The following is a 21,711-nucleotide window of genomic DNA, read 5'->3' on the forward strand; positions in this document are numbered from 1 at the left end:
TTTGTACCAAAGTATCACGGCTGACGTTAAGGATATCATCAAAAATGTACGAACTAAAACGAAAAAAAAAAAAAAAAAAAAAGAAAAAAAACACAAAAAAATGTACAAACTAAAACGAAAACGCAAAAAAAAAGAACGAACTAAAACTAAAAAGCAAAAAAAGAAAGAACTAAAACAAAAAAAAAAAAAAAAAAAGCAAAAAAAACGAACGAACTAAAACGAAAACGCAAAAAGAAAACGCAAAAAAAATTACGAACTTAAACGAAAACGCAAAAAAAAGAACGAACTAAAACGAAAACGCAAAAAACCGAAAAAAAAAAAAACGCAAAAAAAATTACGAACTAAAACGCAAACGCAAAAAAAAACGCAAACGTGTGTGTGTTCAGTGTGCGTTGCCTTGACCTCTGTGTGTTCAGTGTGTGTTGCCTTGACGTCTGTGTGTTCAGTGTGTGTTGCCTTGACCTCTGTGTGTTCAGTGTGTGTTGCCTTGACCTCTGTGTGTTCAGTGTGTGTTGCCTTGACGTCTGTGTGTTCAGAGTGTGTTGCCTCGACGTCTGTGTGTTCAGTGTGTGTTGCCTTGACGTCTGTGTGTTCAGAGTGTGTTGCCTTGTCAGACTAGTGACTCCACCTGCTAGTTACCATGGAGACCTGGTGGTGTGTATATGTGTGTTACCATGGAGACCTGGTGGTGTATGTAAAAAACGCAAAAAAAATTACGAACTAAAACGAAAACGCAAAAAAAATGAACTAAAACGAAAACGCAAAGAAAAAAAAAAAAAAAGAAAAAACACAAAAGAGGTGTGAGGAAGGTACCCAGTCAGGATCAAATGGTCTCACACGAGAATGGCAGAGAGTTCTTAGTTTGTTTTTTGGTGTTTTTTGGCGTTCTGGAGTAACAGAAGAGAGAAGCAGAGCTAATTTCCTATATTTATGTTTTGTACCAAAGTATCACGGCTGACGTTAAGGATATCATCAAAAATGTACGAACTAAAACGAAAACGCAAAAAAAAAAAAAAAAAAAACACAAAAAAAATGTACGAACTAAAACGAAAACGCAAAAAAAAAGAACGAACTAAAACTAAAACGCAAAAAAAAGAACGAACTAAAACGAAAACGAAAAAAAAAAAAAGCAAAACAAAACGAACGAACTAAAACGAAAACGCAAAAAGAAAATGCAAAAAAAATTACGAACTTAAACGAAAACGCAAAAAAAAGAACGAACTAAAACGAAAACGCAAAAAAACCGAACGAAAAAAAAACGCAAAAAAAATTACGAACTAAAACGCAAAAAAAAACGCAAACGTGTGTGTGTTCAGTGTGCGTTGCCTTGACCTCTGTGTGTTCAGTGTGCGTTGCCTTGACCTCTGTGTGTTCAGTGTGTGTTGCCTTGATGTTTGTGTGTTCAGTGTGTGTGTTGCCTTGACGTTTGTGTGTTCAGTGTGTGTGTTGCCTTGACGTTTGTGTGTTCAGTGTGCGTTGCCTTGACGTCTGTGTGTTCAGTGTGTGTGTTGCCTTGACGTTTGTGTGTTCAGTGTGTGTTGCCTCCAGGGGCGGACCTAGCACATTTGGCGCCCTAGGCGAGATTCACCACTGCGCCGCCCCCCCCCCCCTTTTTTCTTTTTTTTTTGTATTTTTTTTTTTTTTTTTTAAATTTTTAAATTTTTTAATTTATTTTTTTTATGGCTTTTGCCTCTTCATAGTTCTCTAACGTTAGTCTTTCTTTCCTCAACGCTCAATTCTATAAACACTTGACCGATACCCATCAATGCACAGCGCTCTAGCATGTTCTGACTGTGAACACCTAAAGCTGAGGCTCAGACCGACCGACCGTTTTAGATTTTTGGCTCATTTTCCCTTATGTTAGAATTTTTTTTATGTAAAAATAATGGTTGCCGATATAGAGGGGGCGCCAAAACTGCACAGAGAAAAAATAAAAAAAAATAAAAAAAATAAAAATAAAAATAGATTTTTTTTTTTTTTTTTTTTGCGCCCCCCTCTGGGAGGCGCTCTAGGCGACCGCCTATATCGCCTGTAGGAAGGTCCGCCCCTGGTTGCCTCGACGTCTGTGTGTTCAGTGTGTGTGTTGCCTTGACGTTTGTGTGTTCAGTGTGTGTGTTGCCTTGACGTGTGTGTTCAGTGTGCGTTGCCTTGACGTTTGTGTGTTCAGTGTGTGTGTTGCCTTGACGTTTGTGTGTTCAGTGTGTGTGTTGCCTTGACATCTGTGTGTTCAGTGTGTGTTGCCTTGACGTTTGTGTGTTCAGTGTGTGTGTTGCCTTGACGTTTGTGTGTTCAGTGTGTGTGTTGCCTTGACGTTTGTGTGTTCAGTGTGTGTGTTGCGTTGACGTCTGTGTGTTCAGTGTGTGTGTTGCCTTGACGTGTGTGTTCAGTGTGCGTTGCCTTGACGTTTGTGTGTTCAGTGTGTGTGTTGCCTTGACGTTTGTGTGTTCAGTGTGTGTGTTGCCTTGACATCTGTGTGTTCAGTGTGTGTTGCCTTGACGTTTGTGTGTTCAGTGTGTGTGTTGCCTTGACGTTTGTGTGTTCAGTGTGTGTGTTGCCTTGACGTTTGTGTGTTCAGTGTGTGTGTTGCCTTGACGTCTGTGTGTTCAGTGTGTGTGTTGCCTTGATGTGTGTGTTCAGTGTGTGTGTTGCCTTGACGTTTGTGTGTTCAGTGTGTGTGTTGCCTTGACGTTTGTGTGTTCAGTGTGTGTGTTGCCTTGACATCTGTGTGTTCAGTGTGTGTTGCCTTGACCTCTGTGTGTTCAGTGTGTGTTGCCTTGACCTCTGTGTGTTCAGTGTGTGTTGCCTTGACCTCTGTGTGTTCAGTGTGTGTTGCCTTGACGTTTGTGTGTTCAGTGTGTGTTGCCTTGACGTTTGTGTGTTCAGTGTGTGTGTTGCCTTGACGTTTGTGTGTTCAGTGTGTGTGTTGCCTTGACGTTTGTGTGTTCAGTGTGTGTGTTGCCTTGACGTGTGTGTGTTCAGTGTGTGTGTTGCCTTGACGTTTGTGTGTTCAGTGTGTGTGTTGCCTTGACGTTTGTGTGTTCAGTGTGTGTGTTGCCTTGACGTTTGTGTGTTCAGTGTGTGTGTTGCCTTGACGTGTGTGTGTTCAGTGTGTGTGTTGCCTTGACGTGTGTGTGTTCAGTGTGTGTGTTGCCTTGACGTGTGTGTGTTCAGTGTGTGTGTTGCCTTGACGTGTGTGTGTTCAGTGTGTGTGTTGCCTTGACGTGTGTGTGTTCAGTGTGTGTGTTGCCTTGACGTGTGTGTGCCCGAGGTGTAAGGAAGGTACCCAGTCAGGATCAAATGGTCTCACACGAGAATGGCAGAGAGTTCTTAGTTTGTTTTTTGGTGTTTTTTGGCGTTCTGGAGTAACAGAAGAGAGAAGCAGAGCTAATTTCCTATATTTATGTTTTGTACCAAAGTATCACGGCTGACGTTAAGGATATCATCACCCCGGCCGCTTTGTAATTGCGTATCGGTAAGGAGGGAATAAATACCCACAACCATGTTGTAATGGATCTCCCTTTGGCTTTCTTGTAGCTCAGCTAAGCTAATCAAAGAGTAGATAATAGTGAGTGTGGTTATATAGCTAGTAAATATTCCGGTGCACCAGTACAATTGTGGGGCGGCTATGGCTCAGGGGTAGAGCGGGGCGTCCAATGATCGAAGGGTTGGTGGTTCGAATCCCGCTCAAGCCCATGTCCATCCCATTACCGTTGTGTCCTTGGGCAAGACACTTAACCTACTTGCCTCGTATGAATGTGTATGCATGTGAATGAATGTTGGTGGTGGTCGGAGGGGCCGTAGGCGATGATTATTCGCCACGCTTCCGTGAGTCTGCCTCAGGGCAGCTCTGGCTGCAATTGTAGCTTACCACCACCAGTATGACTGTGTATGAACGAATAATGGACTCTGTGAAGCGCTCTGAGTCAAAGAAGAGCGCTATATAAATCCAAGCCATTATTATTATTATTTATTACAATTAACCATAAGCTCACCTTCAAGACCAACACAGACAACATCCACACTAAGTGCCAACAGCGACTGTTCTTCCTCAGGAAGATGAGGAAGCTTCAGGTGCGACCATCAATCCTGCAGGCTTTCTACAACTCCTTTGTGGAATCGATAATGTCCATTAACATCACATCATGGTTTGGAGTGATGCGTGCCATCAACCGGAAACCTCTCGACAGGGTCGTTAAGATCAGCGGCAAGATCATTGGGAAGGACCAGGAGCCACTCCACAAGAAAGGGACAGTTAAAAAGGCCTCCCAAATAGTTGAAGATAACACACACACACCCTTCACACCCCCATTACAAACTAATGCCCTCACAGGCCGTCGATACAGAGCTTCATCACTGAACAAAAGGGGCTTAGGTAGCTTCGTGCCAACCTCCATCAGACTGCTGAACACCTAGGTCTGGTGGAGGCCGGACTGCCCCCCCCCCCCCAAGGACTTTGGACTACTTAAAATAGACTCCCCCTTCCACCTGATGGACACATACTATGTACCTGTACTACTATTATTTATATACATACAGAACTGCTCCACATGGTTTTTAATATATCATGCTTTAAGTACTGTAGTTTTAATGTAGTTGGTGTTTTTTTTTCTTCCATATAGTGGTATTTTTATTGTAGTTTTAACTATTTTTTTTATATATATAGTGGTGAGTGTCTATGTATTGTGACTGCATGTTTGTCTTTCAACCACTGAAGCACAAATGAAGTTCCGAAAGGAAAATAAAGTCATTTGAAGTTTGAAGTTGAAGTTGAAGTTAACCATACCCCGTGTGTGTGACGCTAAACATCACACCACTATCTAGTGTGTCACAAGTGCAGTTAGCCCGTCTGGCTTAGCGCCAGGTTTTGAAGATCAAGTTAAAGGGATGTCTTGCTCGCTCCTCCACATTGCTGCCGTCTGTCAGCCAGAGGCCCCCCGTCCCCTTCTATTCCAAAGACCAAAGGGACAGCAGAGCAGAAGAACTGCAAATAAAATTGTGCTTATGATTTTGTGTACATAATACGTTTTGTTATCCCCTTTCTATCCCTTGGATGATCTGTGTGCTCCACTACACACCGCGGCCCAGGTTTGATTGTGTCCCGCGGATGAACATGCTTGTCATTAATGTGCCTTTGACATTCCTTCCTTACCAACCTCTCCCTTTGTTTCTGAGAAACATGCATCACTGACTGGCTTGTCTGGTTCTTTCACGGTGATGTCTATTGGAATTATTTGCTTTCAAAACTCCCTCTCCTTCCTTAGGTCGTCTTCATTCTTTCCCACTTCCTCCCTAACACACACACAGAGAAGAGGTAAGCCATCATCCTCTTTATAAGGCTTAGTTATTATGTGCTATTAATTGATAATATGATTGATATTAGGCTATTAATTAAATGAGTTCCTACCAAAATGTTACTAATGTTGCTACTGTCTAAAGAAAAACTTTGTATTTTTAAAAAGTAGGCTAAGATTTGGTTGTATTTCCAAAACGTAGGCAAAATCTTTCAGGAATTAATGGTGATACATGACTTTTACCATGAAAGTTCCATGGTCAATTATTTATACAATGGCCACGGTAAAACTGGCATTACCATTAAACTACCGTGATACTTTTTTGTGAGGGCAGTTCTGACCAAACCATCTCCACCTCCAACAGTACAGCCAGAAAACACACAGAAGAGATCCAGTGTGCTGCACATATTTATTATTTATACATAATAGACATGGCTTTAACAAAGTTAAATCTGATGAAGGTGGCCATGTGATTCTATATTTGTATTTGTTATATTTGTAGGTAATTGTATTACTTCCTCGTCAAGACAAAGGAAACTATAAAAGAAGGAAGGCTCGTCACGTCTGCTCGGTGCCAGACTTCCAGTTCTATTGAAGCCTGAATTAAAATTCAAAATACACCAGCTATCTGCGGAAATATACATCAACCAATATATAAAACTTTAGCTAGTTAACAATGCAGCAAATTGCCGATGATTCTGACATCCGACTATAATAACCCGTTTAAATGACGAGGAGACGGCTGATACCTTTCAACTCAATGCCGAAGTGAAAGTGTCCACACCAGTGTGCGTTCACGCGCTACCCAGTGACCCGATGACCCTTCTCTCTTTTAGAGTTTCCTTCATCAGGACCCCAGGAAGATAGCGGTCATTAAATTGGCAGCTAATGGACATCCTAATAAAACAATAAACAATACATGAATGTGAACTGAATTTCATCCAGGATAATGTAGCTGCAGTCACCTGGAGCACCCAAAGAAACCCACCTGGTCCTGGTGGTGAGATTCTGGTCAGAATGGATCAGTATGATGATAGATGATAGAACAATAGATTCTGGTCAGAATGGATCAGTATGATGATAGATGATAGAACACTAGATTCTGGTCAGAATGGATCAGTATGATGATAGATGATAGAACAATAGATTCTGATCAGAATGGATCAGTATGATGATAGATGATAGAACAATAGATTCTGGTCAGAATGGATCAGTATGATGATAGATGATAGAACAATAGATTCGGATCAGAATGGATCAGTATGATGATAGATGATAGAACAATAGATTCTGATCATAATGGATCAGTATGATGATAGATGATAGCACAATAGATTCTGATCAGAATGGATCAGTATGATGATAGATGATAGAACAATAGATTCTGATCAGAATGGATCAGTATGATAAATGATAGAACAATAGATTCTGATCAGAATGGATCAGTATGATGATAAATGATAGAACAATAGATTCTGATCAGAATGGATCAGTATGATGATAGATGATAGAACAATAGATTCTGATCAGAATGGATCAGTATGATAAATGATAGAACAATAGATTCTGATCAGAATGGATCAGTATGATGATAAATGATAGAACAATAGATTCTGATCAGAATGGATCAGTATGATGATAGATGATAGAACAATAGATTCTGATCAGAATGGATCAGTATGATAAATGATAGAACAATAGATTCTGATCAGAATGGATCAGTATGATGATAGATGATAGAACAATAGATTCTGATCAGAATGGATCAGTATGATGATAGATGATAGAACAATAGATTCTGATCATAATGGATCAGTATGATGATAGATGATATAGCACAATAGATTCTGATCAGAATGGATCAGTATGATGATAGATGATAGAACAATAGATTCTGATCAGAATGGATCAGTATGATGATAGATGATAGAACAATAGATTCTGGTCAGAATGGATCAGTATGATGATAGATGATAGAACAATAGATTCTGGTCAGAATGGATCAGTATGATGATAAATGATAGAACAATAGATTCTGATCATAATGGATCAGTATGATGATAAATGATAGAACAATAGATTCTGATCATAATGGATCAGTATGATGATAAATGATAGAACAATAGATTCTGATCAGAATGGATCAGTATGATAATAGATGATAGAACAATAGATTCTGATCATAATGGATCAGTATGATAAATGATAGAACAATAGATTCTGATCAGAATGGATCAGTATGATGATAGATGATAGAACAATAGATTCTGATCATAATGGATCAGTATGATGATAGATGATAGAACAATAGATTCTGATCAGAATGGATCAGTATGATGATAGATGATAGAACAATAGATTCTGATCAGAATGGATCAGTATGATGATAAATGATAGACAATAGATTCTGATCAGAATGGATCAGTATGATGATAGATGATAGAACAATAGATTCTGATCAGAATGGATCAGTATGATGATAGATGATAGAACAATAGATTCTGATCAGAATGGATCAGTATGATGATAGATGATAGAACAATAGATTCTGATCAGAATGGATCAGTATGATGATAGATGATAGAACAATAGATTCTGATCAGAATGGATCAGTATGATGATAGATGATAGAACAATAGATTCTGATCAGAATGGATCAGTATGATGATAGATGATAGAACAATAGATTCTGATCATAATGGATCAGTATGATGATAGATGATAGAACAATAGATTCTGATCATAATGGATCAGTATGATAAATGATAGAACAATAGATTCTGATCAGAATGGATCAGTATGATGATAGATGATAGAACAATAGATTCTGATCATAATGGATCAGTATGATGATAGATGATAGAACAATAGATTCTGATCAGAATGGATCAGTATGATGATAGATGATAGAACAATAGATTCTGATCAGAATGGATCAGTATGATGATAGATGATAGAACAATAGATTCTGATCAGAATGGATCAGTATGATGATAGATGATAGAACAATAGATTCTGATCAGAATGGATCAGTATGATGATAGATGATAGAACAATAGATTCTGATCAGAATGGATCAGTATGATGATAGATGATAGAACAATAGATTCTGGTCAGAATGGATCAGTATGATGATAGATGATAGAACAATAGATTCTGATCAGAATGGATCAGTATGATAAATGATAGAACAATAGATTCTGATCAGAATGGATCAGTATGATGATAGATGATAGAACAATAGATTCTGATCAGAATGGATCAGTATGATGATAGATGATAGAACAATAGATTCTGATCAGAATGGATCAGTATGATGATAGATGATAGAACAATAGATTCTGATCATAATGGATCAGTATGATGATAGATGATAGAACAATAGATTCTGATCATAATGGATCAGTATGATGATAGATGATAGAACAATAGATTCTGATCAGAATGGATCAGTATGATGATAGATGATAGAACAATAGATTCTGATCAGAATGGATCAGTATGATGATAGATGATAGAACAATAGATTCTGATCATAATGGATCAGTATGATGATAGATGATAGAACAATAGATTCTGATCAGAATGGATCAGTATGATGATAGATGATAGAACAATAGATTCTGATCAGAATGGATCAGTATGATAAATGATAGAACAATAGATTCTGATCAGAATGGATCAGTATGATGATAGATGATAGAACAATAGATTCTGATCAGAATGGATCAGTATGATGATAGATGATAGAACAATAGATTCTGATCATAATGGATCAGTATGATGATAGATGATAGAACAATAGATTCTGCTCAGAATGGATCAGTATGATGATAGATGATAGAACAATAGATTCTGATCATAATGGATCAGTATGATGATAGATGATAGAACAATAGATTCTGATCAGAATGGATCAGTATGATGATAGATGATAGAACAATAGATTCTGATCAGAATGGATCAGTATGATGATAGATGATAGAACAATAGATTCTGATCATAATGGATCAGTATGATGATAGATGATAGAACAATAGATTCTGATCATAATGGATCAGTATGATGATAGATGATAGAACAATAGATTCTGATCAGAATGGATCAGTATGATGATAGATGATAGAACAATAGATTCTGATCAGAATGGATCAGTATGATGATAGATGATAGAACAATAGATTCTGATCAGAATGGATCAGTATGATGATAGATGATAGAACAATAGATTCTGATCAGAATGGATCAGTATGATGATAGATGATAGAACAATAGATTCTGATCAGAATGGATCAGTATGATAAATGATAGAACAATAGATTCTGATCAGAATGGATCAGTATGATGATAGATGATAGAACAATAGATTCTGATCAGAATGGATCAGTATGATGATAGATGATAGAACAATAGATTCTGATCAGAATGGATCAGTATGATGATAGATGATAGAACAATAGATTCTGATCATAATGGATCAGTATGATGATAGATGATAGAACAATAGATTCTGATCAGAATGGATCAGTATGATGATATATGATAGAACAATAGATTCTGATCAGAATGGATCAGTATGATGATAGATGATAGAACAATAGATTCTGATCATAATGGATCAGTATGATGATAGATGATAGAACAATAGATTCTGATCAGAATGGATCAGTATGATGATAGATGATAGAACAATAGATTCTGATCAGAATGGATCAGTATGATGATAGATGATAGAACAATAGATTCTGATCAGAATGGATCAGTATGATGATAGATGATAGAACAATAGATTCTGATCAGAATGGATCAGTATGATGATAGATGATAGAACAATAGATTCTGATCAGAATGGATCAGTATGATGATAGATGATAGAACAATAGATTCTGATCAGAATGGATCAGTATGATGATAGATGATAGAACAATAGATTCTGATCAGAATGGATCAGTATGATGATAGATGATAGAACAATAGATTCTGATCAGAATGGATCAGTATGATGATAGATGATAGAACAATAGATTCTGATCAGAATGGATCAGTATGATAAATGATAGAACAATAGATTCTGATCAGAATGGATCAGTATAATGATAAATGATAGAACAATAGATTCTGATCAGAATGGATCAGTATGATGATAGATGATAGAACAATAGATTCTGATCAGAATGGATCAGTATGATGATAAATGATAGAACAATAGATTCTGATCAGAATGGATCAGTATGATAAATGATAGAACAATAGATTCTGATCAGAATGGATCAGTATGATGATAGATGATAGAACAATAGATTCTGATCAGAATGGATCAGTATGATGATAGATGATAGAACAATAGATTCTGATCATAATGGATCAGTATGATGATAGATGATAGAACAATAGATTCTGATCATAATGGATCAGTATGATGATAGATGATAGAACAATAGATTCTGATCAGAATGGATCAGTATGATGATAGATGATAGAACAATAGATTCTGATCAGAATGGATCAGTATGATGATAAATGATAGAACAATAGATTCTGATCAGAATGGATCAGTATGATGATAGATGATAGAACAATAGATTCTGATCATAATGGATCAGTATGATGATAGATGATAGAACAATAGATTCTGATCATAATGGATCAGTATGATGATAGATGATAGAACAATAGATTCTGATCAGAATGGATCAGTATGATGATAGATGATAGAACAATAGATTCTGATCAGAATGGATCAGTATGATGATAGATGATAGAACAATAGATTCTGATCATAATGGATCAGTATGATGATAGATGATAGAACAATAGATTCTGATCAGAATGGATCAGTATGATGATAGATGATAGAACAATAGATTCTGATCAGAATGGATCAGTATGATGATAAATGATAGAACAATAGATTCTGATCAGAATGGATCAGTATGATGATAGATGATAGAACAATAGATTCTGATCATAATGGATCAGTATGATGATAGATGATAGAACAATAGATTCTGATCATAATGGATCAGTATGATAAATGATAGAACAATAGATTCTGATCAGAATGGATCAGTATGATGATAGATGATAGAACAATAGATTCTGATCATAATGGATCAGTATGATGATAGATGATAGAACAATAGATTCTGATCAGAATGGATCAGTATGATGATAGATGATAGAACAATAGATTCTGATCAGAATGGATCAGTATGATGATAGATGATAGAACAATAGATTCTGATCAGAATGGATCAGTATGATGATAGATGATAGAACAATAGATTCTGATCAGAATGGATCAGTATGATGATAGATGATAGAACAATAGATTCTGATCAGAATGGATCAGTATGATGATAGATGATAGAACAATAGATTCTGATCAGAATGGATCAGTATGATGATAGATGATAGAACAATAGATTCTGGTCAGAATGGATCAGTATGATGATAGATGATAGAACAATAGATTCTGATCAGAATGGATCAGTATGATAAATGATAGAACAATAGATTCTGATCAGAATGGATCAGTATGATGATAGATGATAGAACAATAGATTCTGATCAGAATGGATCAGTATGATGATAGATGATAGAACAATAGATTCTGATCAGAATGGATCAGTATGATGATAGATGATAGAACAATAGATTCTGATCATAATGGATCAGTATGATGATAGATGATAGAACAATAGATTCTGATCATAATGGATCAGTATGATGATAGATGATAGAACAATAGATTCTGATCAGAATGGATCAGTATGATGATAGATGATAGAATAATAGATTCTGATCAGAATGGATCAGTATGATGATAGATGATAGAACAATAGATTCTGATCATAATGGATCAGTATGATGATAGATGATAGAACAATAGATTCTGATCAGAATGGATCAGTATGATGATAGATGATAGAACAATAGATTCTGATCATAATGGATCAGTATGATAAATGATAGAACAATAGATTCTGATCAGAATGGATCAGTATGATGATAGATGATAGAACAATAGATTCTGATCAGAATGGATCAGTATGATGATAGATGATAGAACAATAGATTCTGATCATAATGGATCAGTATGATGATAGATGATAGAACAATAGATTCTGCTCAGAATGGATCAGTATGATGATAGATGATAGAACAATAGATTCTGATCATAATGGATCAGTATGATGATAGATGATAGAACAATAGATTCTGATCAGAATGGATCAGTATGATGATAGATGATAGAACAATAGATTCTGATCAGAATGGATCAGTATGATGATAGATGATAGAACAATAGATTCTGATCATAATGGATCAGTATGATGATAGATGATAGAACAATAGATTCTGATCAGAATGGATCAGTATGATGATAGATGATAGAACAATAGATTCTGATCAGAATGGATCAGTATGATGATAGATGATAGAACAATAGATTCTGATCAGAATGGATCAGTATGATGATAGATGATAGAACAATAGATTCTGATCAGAATGGATCAGTATGATGATAGATGATAGAACAATAGATTCTGATCAGAATGGATCAGTATGATGATAGATGATAGAACAATAGATTCTGATCAGAATGGATCAGTATGATAAATGATAGAACAATAGATTCTGATCAGAATGGATCAGTATGATGATAGATGATAGAACAATAGATTCTGATCAGAATGGATCAGTATGATGATAGATGATAGAACAATAGATTCTGATCAGAATGGATCAGTATGATGATAGATGATAGAACAATAGATTCTGATCATAATGGATCAGTATGATGATAGATGATAGAACAATAGATTCTGATCAGAATGGATCAGTATGATGATATATGATAGAACAATAGATTCTGATCAGAATGGATCAGTATGATGATAGATGATAGAACAATAGATTCTGATCATAATGGATCAGTATGATGATAGATGATAGAACAATAGATTCTGATCAGAATGGATCAGTATGATGATAGATGATAGAACAATAGATTCTGATCAGAATGGATCAGTATGATGATAGATGATAGAACAATAGATTCTGATCAGAATGGATCAGTATGATGATAGATGATAGAACAATAGATTCTGATCAGAATGGATCAGTATGATGATAGATGATAGAACAATAGATTCTGATCAGAATGGATCAGTATGATGATAGATGATAGAACAATAGATTCTGATCAGAATGGATCAGTATGATGATAGATGATAGAACAATAGATTCTGATCAGAATGGATCAGTATGATGATAGATGATAGAACAATAGATTCTGATCATAATGGATCAGTACGATGATAGATGATAGAACAATAGATTCTGATCAGAATGGATCAGTATGATAAATGATAGAACAATAGATTCTGATCAGAATGGATCAGTATGATGATAGATGATAGAACAATAGATTCTGATCAGAATGGATCAGTATGATGATAGATGATAGAACAATAGATTCTGATCAGAATGGATCAGTATGATGATAGATGATAGAACAATAGATTCTGATCAGAATGGATCAGTATGATGATAGATGATAGAACAATAGATTCTGATCAGAATGGATCAGTATGATGATAGATGATAGAACAATAGATTCTGATCAGAATGGATCAGTATGATGATAGATGATAGAACAATAGATTCTGATCAGAATGGATCAGTATGATAAATGATAGAACAATAGATTCTGATCAGAATGGATCAGTATGATGATAAATGATAGAACAATAGATTCTGATCAGAATGGATCAGTATGATGATAAATGATAGAACAATAGATTCTGATCAGAATGGATCAGTATGATAAATGATAGAACAATAGATTCTGATCAGAATGGATCAGTATGATGATAGATGATAGAACAATAGATTCTGATCAGAATGGATCAGTATGATAAATGATAGAACAATAGATTCTGATCAGAATGGATCAGTATAATGATAAATGATAGAACAATAGATTCTGATCAGAATGGATCAGTATGATGATAGATGATAGAACAATAGATTCTGATCAGAATGGATCAGTATGATGATAAATGATAGAACAATAGATTCTGATCAGAATGGATCAGTATGATAAATGATAGAACAATAGATTCTGATCAGAATGGATCAGTATGATGATAGATGATAGAACAATAGATTCTGATCAGAATGGATCAGTATGATGATAGATGATAGAACAATAGATTCTGATCATAATGGATCAGTATGATGATAGATGATAGAACAATAGATTCTGATCATAATGGATCAGTATGATGATAGATGATAGAACAATAGATTCTGATCAGAATGGATCAGTATGATGATAGATGATAGAACAATAGATTCTGATCAGAATGGATCAGTATGATGATAAATGATAGAACAATAGATTCTGATCAGAATGGATCAGTATGATGATAGATGATAGAACAATAGATTCTGATCATAATGGATCAGTATGATGATAGATGATAGAACAATAGATTCTGATCATAATGGATCAGTATGATGATAGATGATAGAACAATAGATTCTGATCAGAATGGATCAGTATGATGATAGATGATAGAACAATAGATTCTGATCAGAATGGATCAGTATGATGATAGATGATAGAACAATAGATTCTGATCAGAATGGATCAGTATGATGATAGATGATAGAACAATAGATTCTGATCAGGAAGCTCAGGAGGTAGAGCAGTCGTCTGGCAATCCGGAGGTTCCTGGTTCGATTCCCGCTCCTCCCGGGCAGCATGTCGATGTGTCCTTGAGCAAGACACTTAACCCCTAATTGCTCCCGATGAGCAGGTTGGCACCTTGCATGGTTGCCTCCGCCGTCGGTGTGTGAATGTGTGAGTGATTGGGTAAAAAGTGAGGAACAAATTGTAAAGCGCTTTGGATAAAAACGATAAAATATAAAAAAGCAGCCATTTACCATTCATGGCACCACAGTAAATGAGAGAATAAATACAGTAGGACCTGGGTGGAAAATAACCACAATGATCCTTTGAATTGAAAGATATTCCTTGTCATGAGATAGTAATTATTACATCAATGACAGTAATAGTGTCCTGTATGTTCTTGTACCAAAGACACCATGACGTCCAAGATGATTGTGCGGCAGCCGCAGCCTCAGCTGGAATCCACAGCGTCAGACGAATGGACCTCTGGAATATGTGCCTGCTTTGAAGATATGAACACTTGTAAGTATTTGGAATATATGACTTGAATGGCCCATCGAAGGTTTCTCCCCTCCACATCGCCTGTGGTGCTTTTTTCCTATTGCTATAGTTTTTTTTTTTTGGTCCACTTTTTCTCCCATTTTCTATTTTTCTCCCATCCCAATTTCGTATCATCCAATTCAACCCTCCCCTGTCTCGAACGCTGTTTCTTGCCTCCCACAAGCCGGCTGCAATGTGGACTAAGTCATACATAGCACGAGTCCCCTCCGATACTCGAGGTAACAGCAGTCGCATCTTTCCACCTGCGCGGCGCGATCTTTCAGCGTCAGGGGTCTGCGCTTTGGAGGGGCGCCGCCCCCATTGCTTCCTGATTCTACTGCGCAGGCGCACCAACCGACCTGTAGGAGTCGCTGTCCACAACCCCCGATCCCCACCCCCTAATACTGCCAATGTGTATTAGTGCGGACGACCAGCTAAACTGAAAGCAATGTGGAGCGCTGGGCTCAAACAGGCGAACCCAGCGTCTCCAGTATTCGTGGCGAGCGCCTTGCCCACTGCACCACGTAGCCGCCCATTTGCTATAGGTTTTTTGTGAGTTTTTCCTTATCTTCATTGGGGAATGTCTGGGAGTGTCGCATATTTGGATTTGATGGTGGATTTTTGTTCTTGATTTATTGTGATGTTTCTTCTTGACTTGTTTAATGAAGACTTGTACAACCCATGGGGGCATTACCTTGTGATTTCGGGCTTTACAAATTAATTTGATTGGATTTGATATGACAAGAAGATATGGCTGACTCTAAGTTTAGTATATTAGAATATATGACAAGATATGGTTCACTGTAAGTTTAGTATTTCGAATAATATGACTGTGGCGCCGGGTTCTCTTTAGAACTCCTCAGAAACTCCCACAAACAATGGCTTAATCTGAAAAAGTATGGTTGGTGTTTTTATTAAAAAGTATGGTTGGTGTTTTTATTAAAAAGTATGGTTGGTGTTTTTATTAAAAAGTATGGTTGGGGGGCGCCCCAGTGGCGAACCACATAGCGCGCTCAGCCACGACACGGCCGACCCGGGTTCGACTCCCGAACCCGTCGTTATTTGCCGAATGTCTTCCCCCCACTCTGTCTCCCATTCCTCCTCTGTCTCTCCCTACTGGACTGCCCAGTAGCAATAAAGCGATAAAACGCCAAAAAATAAATCTTAAAAAAATAAAAAAATAAGTATGGTTGGTGTTTTTATTAAAAAGTATGGTTGGTGTTTTTATTAAAAAGTATGGTTGGTGTTTTTATTTAAAAGTATGGTTGGTGTTTTTATTAAAAAGTATGGTTGGTGTTTTTATTAAAAAGTATGGTTTGATTTGATTTGATTTGATTACGGATCCCCATTAGCTGGTGCCATAGCAACCAGCTAGTCTTCCTGGGGTCCACACACACAAAAAAAACATACAAAAACAATTATTATTGAAAAAACTAAATGATTAAAAGTCAGTACACACAATGCATAATGAAACTACTGTAACAATTAAGATAGCTAAAATTACATTACAGTGTAAAACAAAAACAAAAAATTACTTTACAGTGTTAAAAACAATTTAAGATTTTTTTTTAAAGTGAATCTACTGTAAATGCAGCAGAGGTTTTGAGGCAGGTTATTCCAAAGAGTTAATGCTCTAAAAATAAAAGATCTCCCCAAAGCGCTGGTTTTAGGACCTGGCAAATCAAGCTGCCCACTACTGGAACCTCTAGTGTAATGCTCGTGCACAGTATTACTAAAAACAATCTGATTATGGATAAAAACAGGAGTTTTACTGCTCATGACCAACTTGAACAGCACAAGTGTATTAAAAGACGATCTATTTTCAACGTTAAGCGAAGAGAGGCGGGCATGCATACGGCTCACATTAGACCTTAGTGAGCAGCCCAGTACTAACCGGGTTGGTGTTTTTATTCACCGGCCTCCCAATGGGGAGAACATTTTGACCATTTCAAAGTTGTCACAGGGACACAGAAACGTGGTGATTGACTTCTCAAGTGGGTTACATGATGGGGGCAATAGGCATATTCGCCCACATGGTGAAAACGAAGTGAAGTATTGCTTTAATCTTCACAATCAGACCCACTATAACAGGTGATGATCCGAATGCTTTGAAACAAATTAAACTCACCACCACACATTACATTTCACTCTAAAAGCGACTTGCATGCATGGCTCATTAACAATAATTGCTTATGGCACTAACTAACAGAGGTATATAACGTTATAGCTGATACGATACGACTTGCTACAAAGGGTGATAGCTAACATGTGGGCTAACGTTAGGTAACGTTTGGATGGCTGCTAATTAGCTAACCTAAGCACATAACATTGTAGAGATTAAAGTTAGCAAGAAGAATACGAGCATAGTCTTATTTTCATTTTCAGCTAGTGAACAAAGTCTTTCTTTGTTGCAAAATATGATAGTTAACATTCTTAATCTTGGTTGCTAAAATATTAGTTATGGAAAACAATAACTATCTTACAGTTAGCTGCTGGTGCTGAGTTGCTGCTTAAAATCAGCGGACAGACGGGCAAACGTGAGGCGAGATGCTCGGTTTGCGCTAGATTTCTATTATAAGAGGGAGGGCGACGCGTAACATAACAGAAAACCATGCACCTCAGACAGACAGGCATTCAAATATTTATTTTTATTTATAATATTATTAATTGTTAAAATTATTCTTGATGAGGACTATGGGCACTGCCCTTTACAAATCTTTTTATAATAATACATTTTTTAAGGGCACTTCTGGGTCATCAGGGGGCACATGGGCAAGTGCTTGGGCACCCAAAGCCCCCCCCCCCTCTGCACGTGCCTGTTAATCAGTACTTGTGTCTGTAGTATTATTGTGTATAATCAATACTTGTGTCTGTAGTATTATTGTACTTAATCAGTACTTGTGTCTGTAGTATTATTGTACTTACTCAGTACTTGTGTCTGTGATATTATTGTACTTACTCAGTACTTGTGTCTGTGATATTATTGTACTTACTCAGTACTTGTGTCTGTGGTATTATTGTATTTAATATTGTATTGTATTATTCCTTCCTGGCAGGTTGTTTTGTCTTCTGGTGCTGTCCTTGCTTTGCCTGTATCACCGTCAAGGAGTACGGCGAGTGTCTCTGTCTCCCCCTGATGGACCTCTTTTGTATCGTCCCACCCATCACCCTGGCGTTGAGGGCGTCCATGCGCCAACGCTACGGCATTAGGGTAAGAACTGAGAGCTTTCGGAAGGGAGACTGCCGCAGGTTGCGGTAACAGTAGCGTCTAGATTAGGGCTGGGTATTGATTGAATCAAGATATCGATTGAATCAAATCAATATTACCCATTATTGATGATAGAGAATAATCTAAATGACCACTCCACTCAGGAGACGGGAACTATTCCATTGTCATCCCGTTGACTTGAAATCAGTGGCGGCCAGGGGGGGGGGGGGGGGGGGGGGATTTTTTTGTCAAATAAATTGTGCAATAGTCACTTTTGGTCAGTTGTTCTACATTTAGGTTAAACATTAATGAACAAAGGGACAGCTACAGTATGTAAATTGTAAAGCTATTTTCTTTATATTGTATATTAGTACATTGCATAGTATATTGTATAGCGTATGGTAACTCTGCGGCGTTGCAGGCGGAAAGCGGCGGTGAAACACAGCAGCCTCGCCTTGCCGCGTCCTGGGGCTGCCGCGGGGCGTGGCCGCGGCGGGTCACGTGCCTGTCGCGGCCAATCAGGCCTACCCCGGAAATGGAAATGGTTGCGGAACTGATACAGACGTCCAGCCTGCTGTCGGCAGGATGAGACGTGGTCTAAAGACTGACGTCATGCACTTGATATAAGGGAATGTTCCCCCCCCTTCTCTCTCTCTGCACTCTAGCTCTCACGGAGAGCAGGTCATGTGGTACAATGTGAAACAAACCATGCCGGTTGGGCTAAAGATGAATACCATGTTATGGTGAAGTTATTGCTGCTAATGTGACTCTGACAACACCCTGAGTGGAAATTCCTCTATCAATAAAACTAGGGATGTTCGATATTGGCTTTTTTACCGATATCCGATATACCGATATTGTCCAACTCTTAATTTCCGATACCGATATCAACCGATACCCATATTTGCAGGGTTTACTTTACCCCCCCCAAAAAACTGAATAATTTCAGGTAATTAATAATAATATTAATAATACATTTTATTTAGAGGCGCCTTTCAAAACACCCAAGGTCACCTTACAGGGCATAGAAACAGTGGTCTTGGCAAAAGTGTCAGTGGAGTTAAAAACAAAACAAACAGTGTATAAGTATGAAATATAAAACAGTGGCACACCGGGTACAGTTATAATGAGTATGCCAAGGCAGTCAAGGTTAAAAAAAATAAAAAAAAATAAAACAAACAACAGGAAGTATAAGAAACAGTGAAGTAAAAATAACAGGCAAACAAACAGCAGGGGGTATAGGACAGTGACGGAGGTTATAGTGAATAAGCGAGTTTGAACAGATAGGTTTTCAATTGTGATCGGAATGATGCAAGTGAGTCAGACTGTCGGATGTGTGTGGGGGCAGGGAGTTCCAGAGTGTGGGAGCCGAGCAGCTGAACGGCTCAGGGGGTAGAGAGTGGTACACCTGGTAATCGGAAGGTTCCCGGTTCGATTACAACTCCTCGAGCAAGACACTTAACCCCTAATTGCTCCCGATGAGCAGGTTGGCACCTTGCATGGTTGCCTCCGCCATCGGTGTGTGAATGAATGTGTAAAATGTGAGGATTATTTTTTAAAGATAATCCACAGATACTCAAGATAATCCACAGATACTCAAGATAATCCACAGATACTCAAGATAATCCACAGATACTCAAGATAATCCACAGACCTCAATGTGAGCAGTTTCATGTAGGAACTATTTTCTACACATGATAATGAATGGGGGTGCACTGCACTTAGCTACAGATATGAAGAGGTGTGTCCTCCTCTAGCGGGAGAAACCTGTTTTATTTCACGTGTGTCATCCTCCCGGGCTGAGAGCCAGAGGGGCTGTGGTGAGCTGTCTGCTTTGATACAATGACCTACACGTGCAATCACTGGCAGTTAGGTAGTCAAATTCATATTTTTCTTTAGGGTGGGGAGGGAGGTCTCCACTGAGGTCAGGCTTAAAGATAACAGTGTTGTGATGTTATTGAACTGAACAGAACTACACACAGGCTACAAACAGTATAGTAACAGTGTAGTAAGTGTAGTACCCTCTAATAGGCAAACACATTTTAATAGATATCACTATGAGACTTTCCCAGTTTGTTATGTACATATAAACCAAGAAAAAATATATTGCAAGTTTTCTGAATTTTATGTTTATATATGCAAATGAGGCACTTCCCCATTAAATATGTGCACATTTATGGATGCAATCAGGCAAAATGAAGTCAAATAAACAACTGAATGTGTGTTATTGACATTTTATTGTCACTAGTTTCATAGAAGACATGTTTAGGAAGCAAAATATAACAAAATCTCAATATCGTCAAAAAATAAATAAAAAAGGGCAATTTTGGGGGTGCTGTCTGAGTCTCGCCTTAAAGCAATAATGTGTATTTTTCTATGAGTTAATCGGGTTCTGGAGTGTGTACGGAGCACATTGAGACCACCAGCGCTTCAACAGGACACTAACCGTCGCTGCTCTAACCTAAAGCGGTCTGGTGAGACACGGCTTTGTCAGCTTTAATAATAATAATAATACATTTAATTTATAAAGCGCTTTTCAAGAACCCAAAGACGCTGACAATGAGCAAAACAAATGAACAGAGAAACAAATACATTTTGAGGTAACAAAATACTATTTTGAGGCCACGACATATTTTTTTCGTTTTGCGTGGCAGCAATAAGCATTTGTAGCAAGCAGATTAGCTGGGCTAGCTAGCTAACATTAGCTGAACTGACATTAGCTTGATAGCTAACTAGCGAATAGCATCAGCTAGCTAACATTAGCTAACATTCTTTGACACTATTATTACACCAACACCATGGAACTAATGACCAATTTGACAACGTTCTCTGTCAGAATATCAGTAATTTTATATAGTGCTAGCTAACGTTTCAACATAGGCTACTTGTCTTGTTGCCCATCAGCACTGGCAAATTCACTATTACTAAACTAGTTACAGTAGGTAGCTAGCTACATCTGCTTCCACGTC

The 21,711-nt window shown here is 37.5% G+C and overlaps 1 protein-coding gene across 1 annotated transcript in view; it reads left to right on the forward strand.

Annotated features, from left to right (window-relative positions):
• Positions 1–5,234: 5,234 nt before the first annotated feature.
• The window catches only part of LOC311233911 (cornifelin homolog B-like), a 20,800-nt gene continuing 4,323 nt past the window's right edge, over positions 5,235–21,711 (forward strand). The window contains exons 1-3 of the mRNA XM_084338367.1: positions 5,235–5,311; positions 15,406–15,516; positions 18,591–18,745. Coding sequence (XP_084194493.1) covers positions 15,411–15,516; positions 18,591–18,745 — 261 coding nt within the window. The 5' untranslated portion in view covers positions 5,235–5,311; positions 15,406–15,410. The remainder of the gene's footprint in view (positions 5,312–15,405; positions 15,517–18,590; positions 18,746–21,711) is intronic.

This window comes from Notolepis coatsorum (genome assembly GCF_963971535.1).
Source record: "Notolepis coatsorum genome assembly, contig: SUPER_8_unloc_1, whole genome shotgun sequence".
NCBI lineage: Eukaryota > Metazoa > Chordata > Actinopteri > Aulopiformes > Paralepididae > Notolepis > Notolepis coatsorum.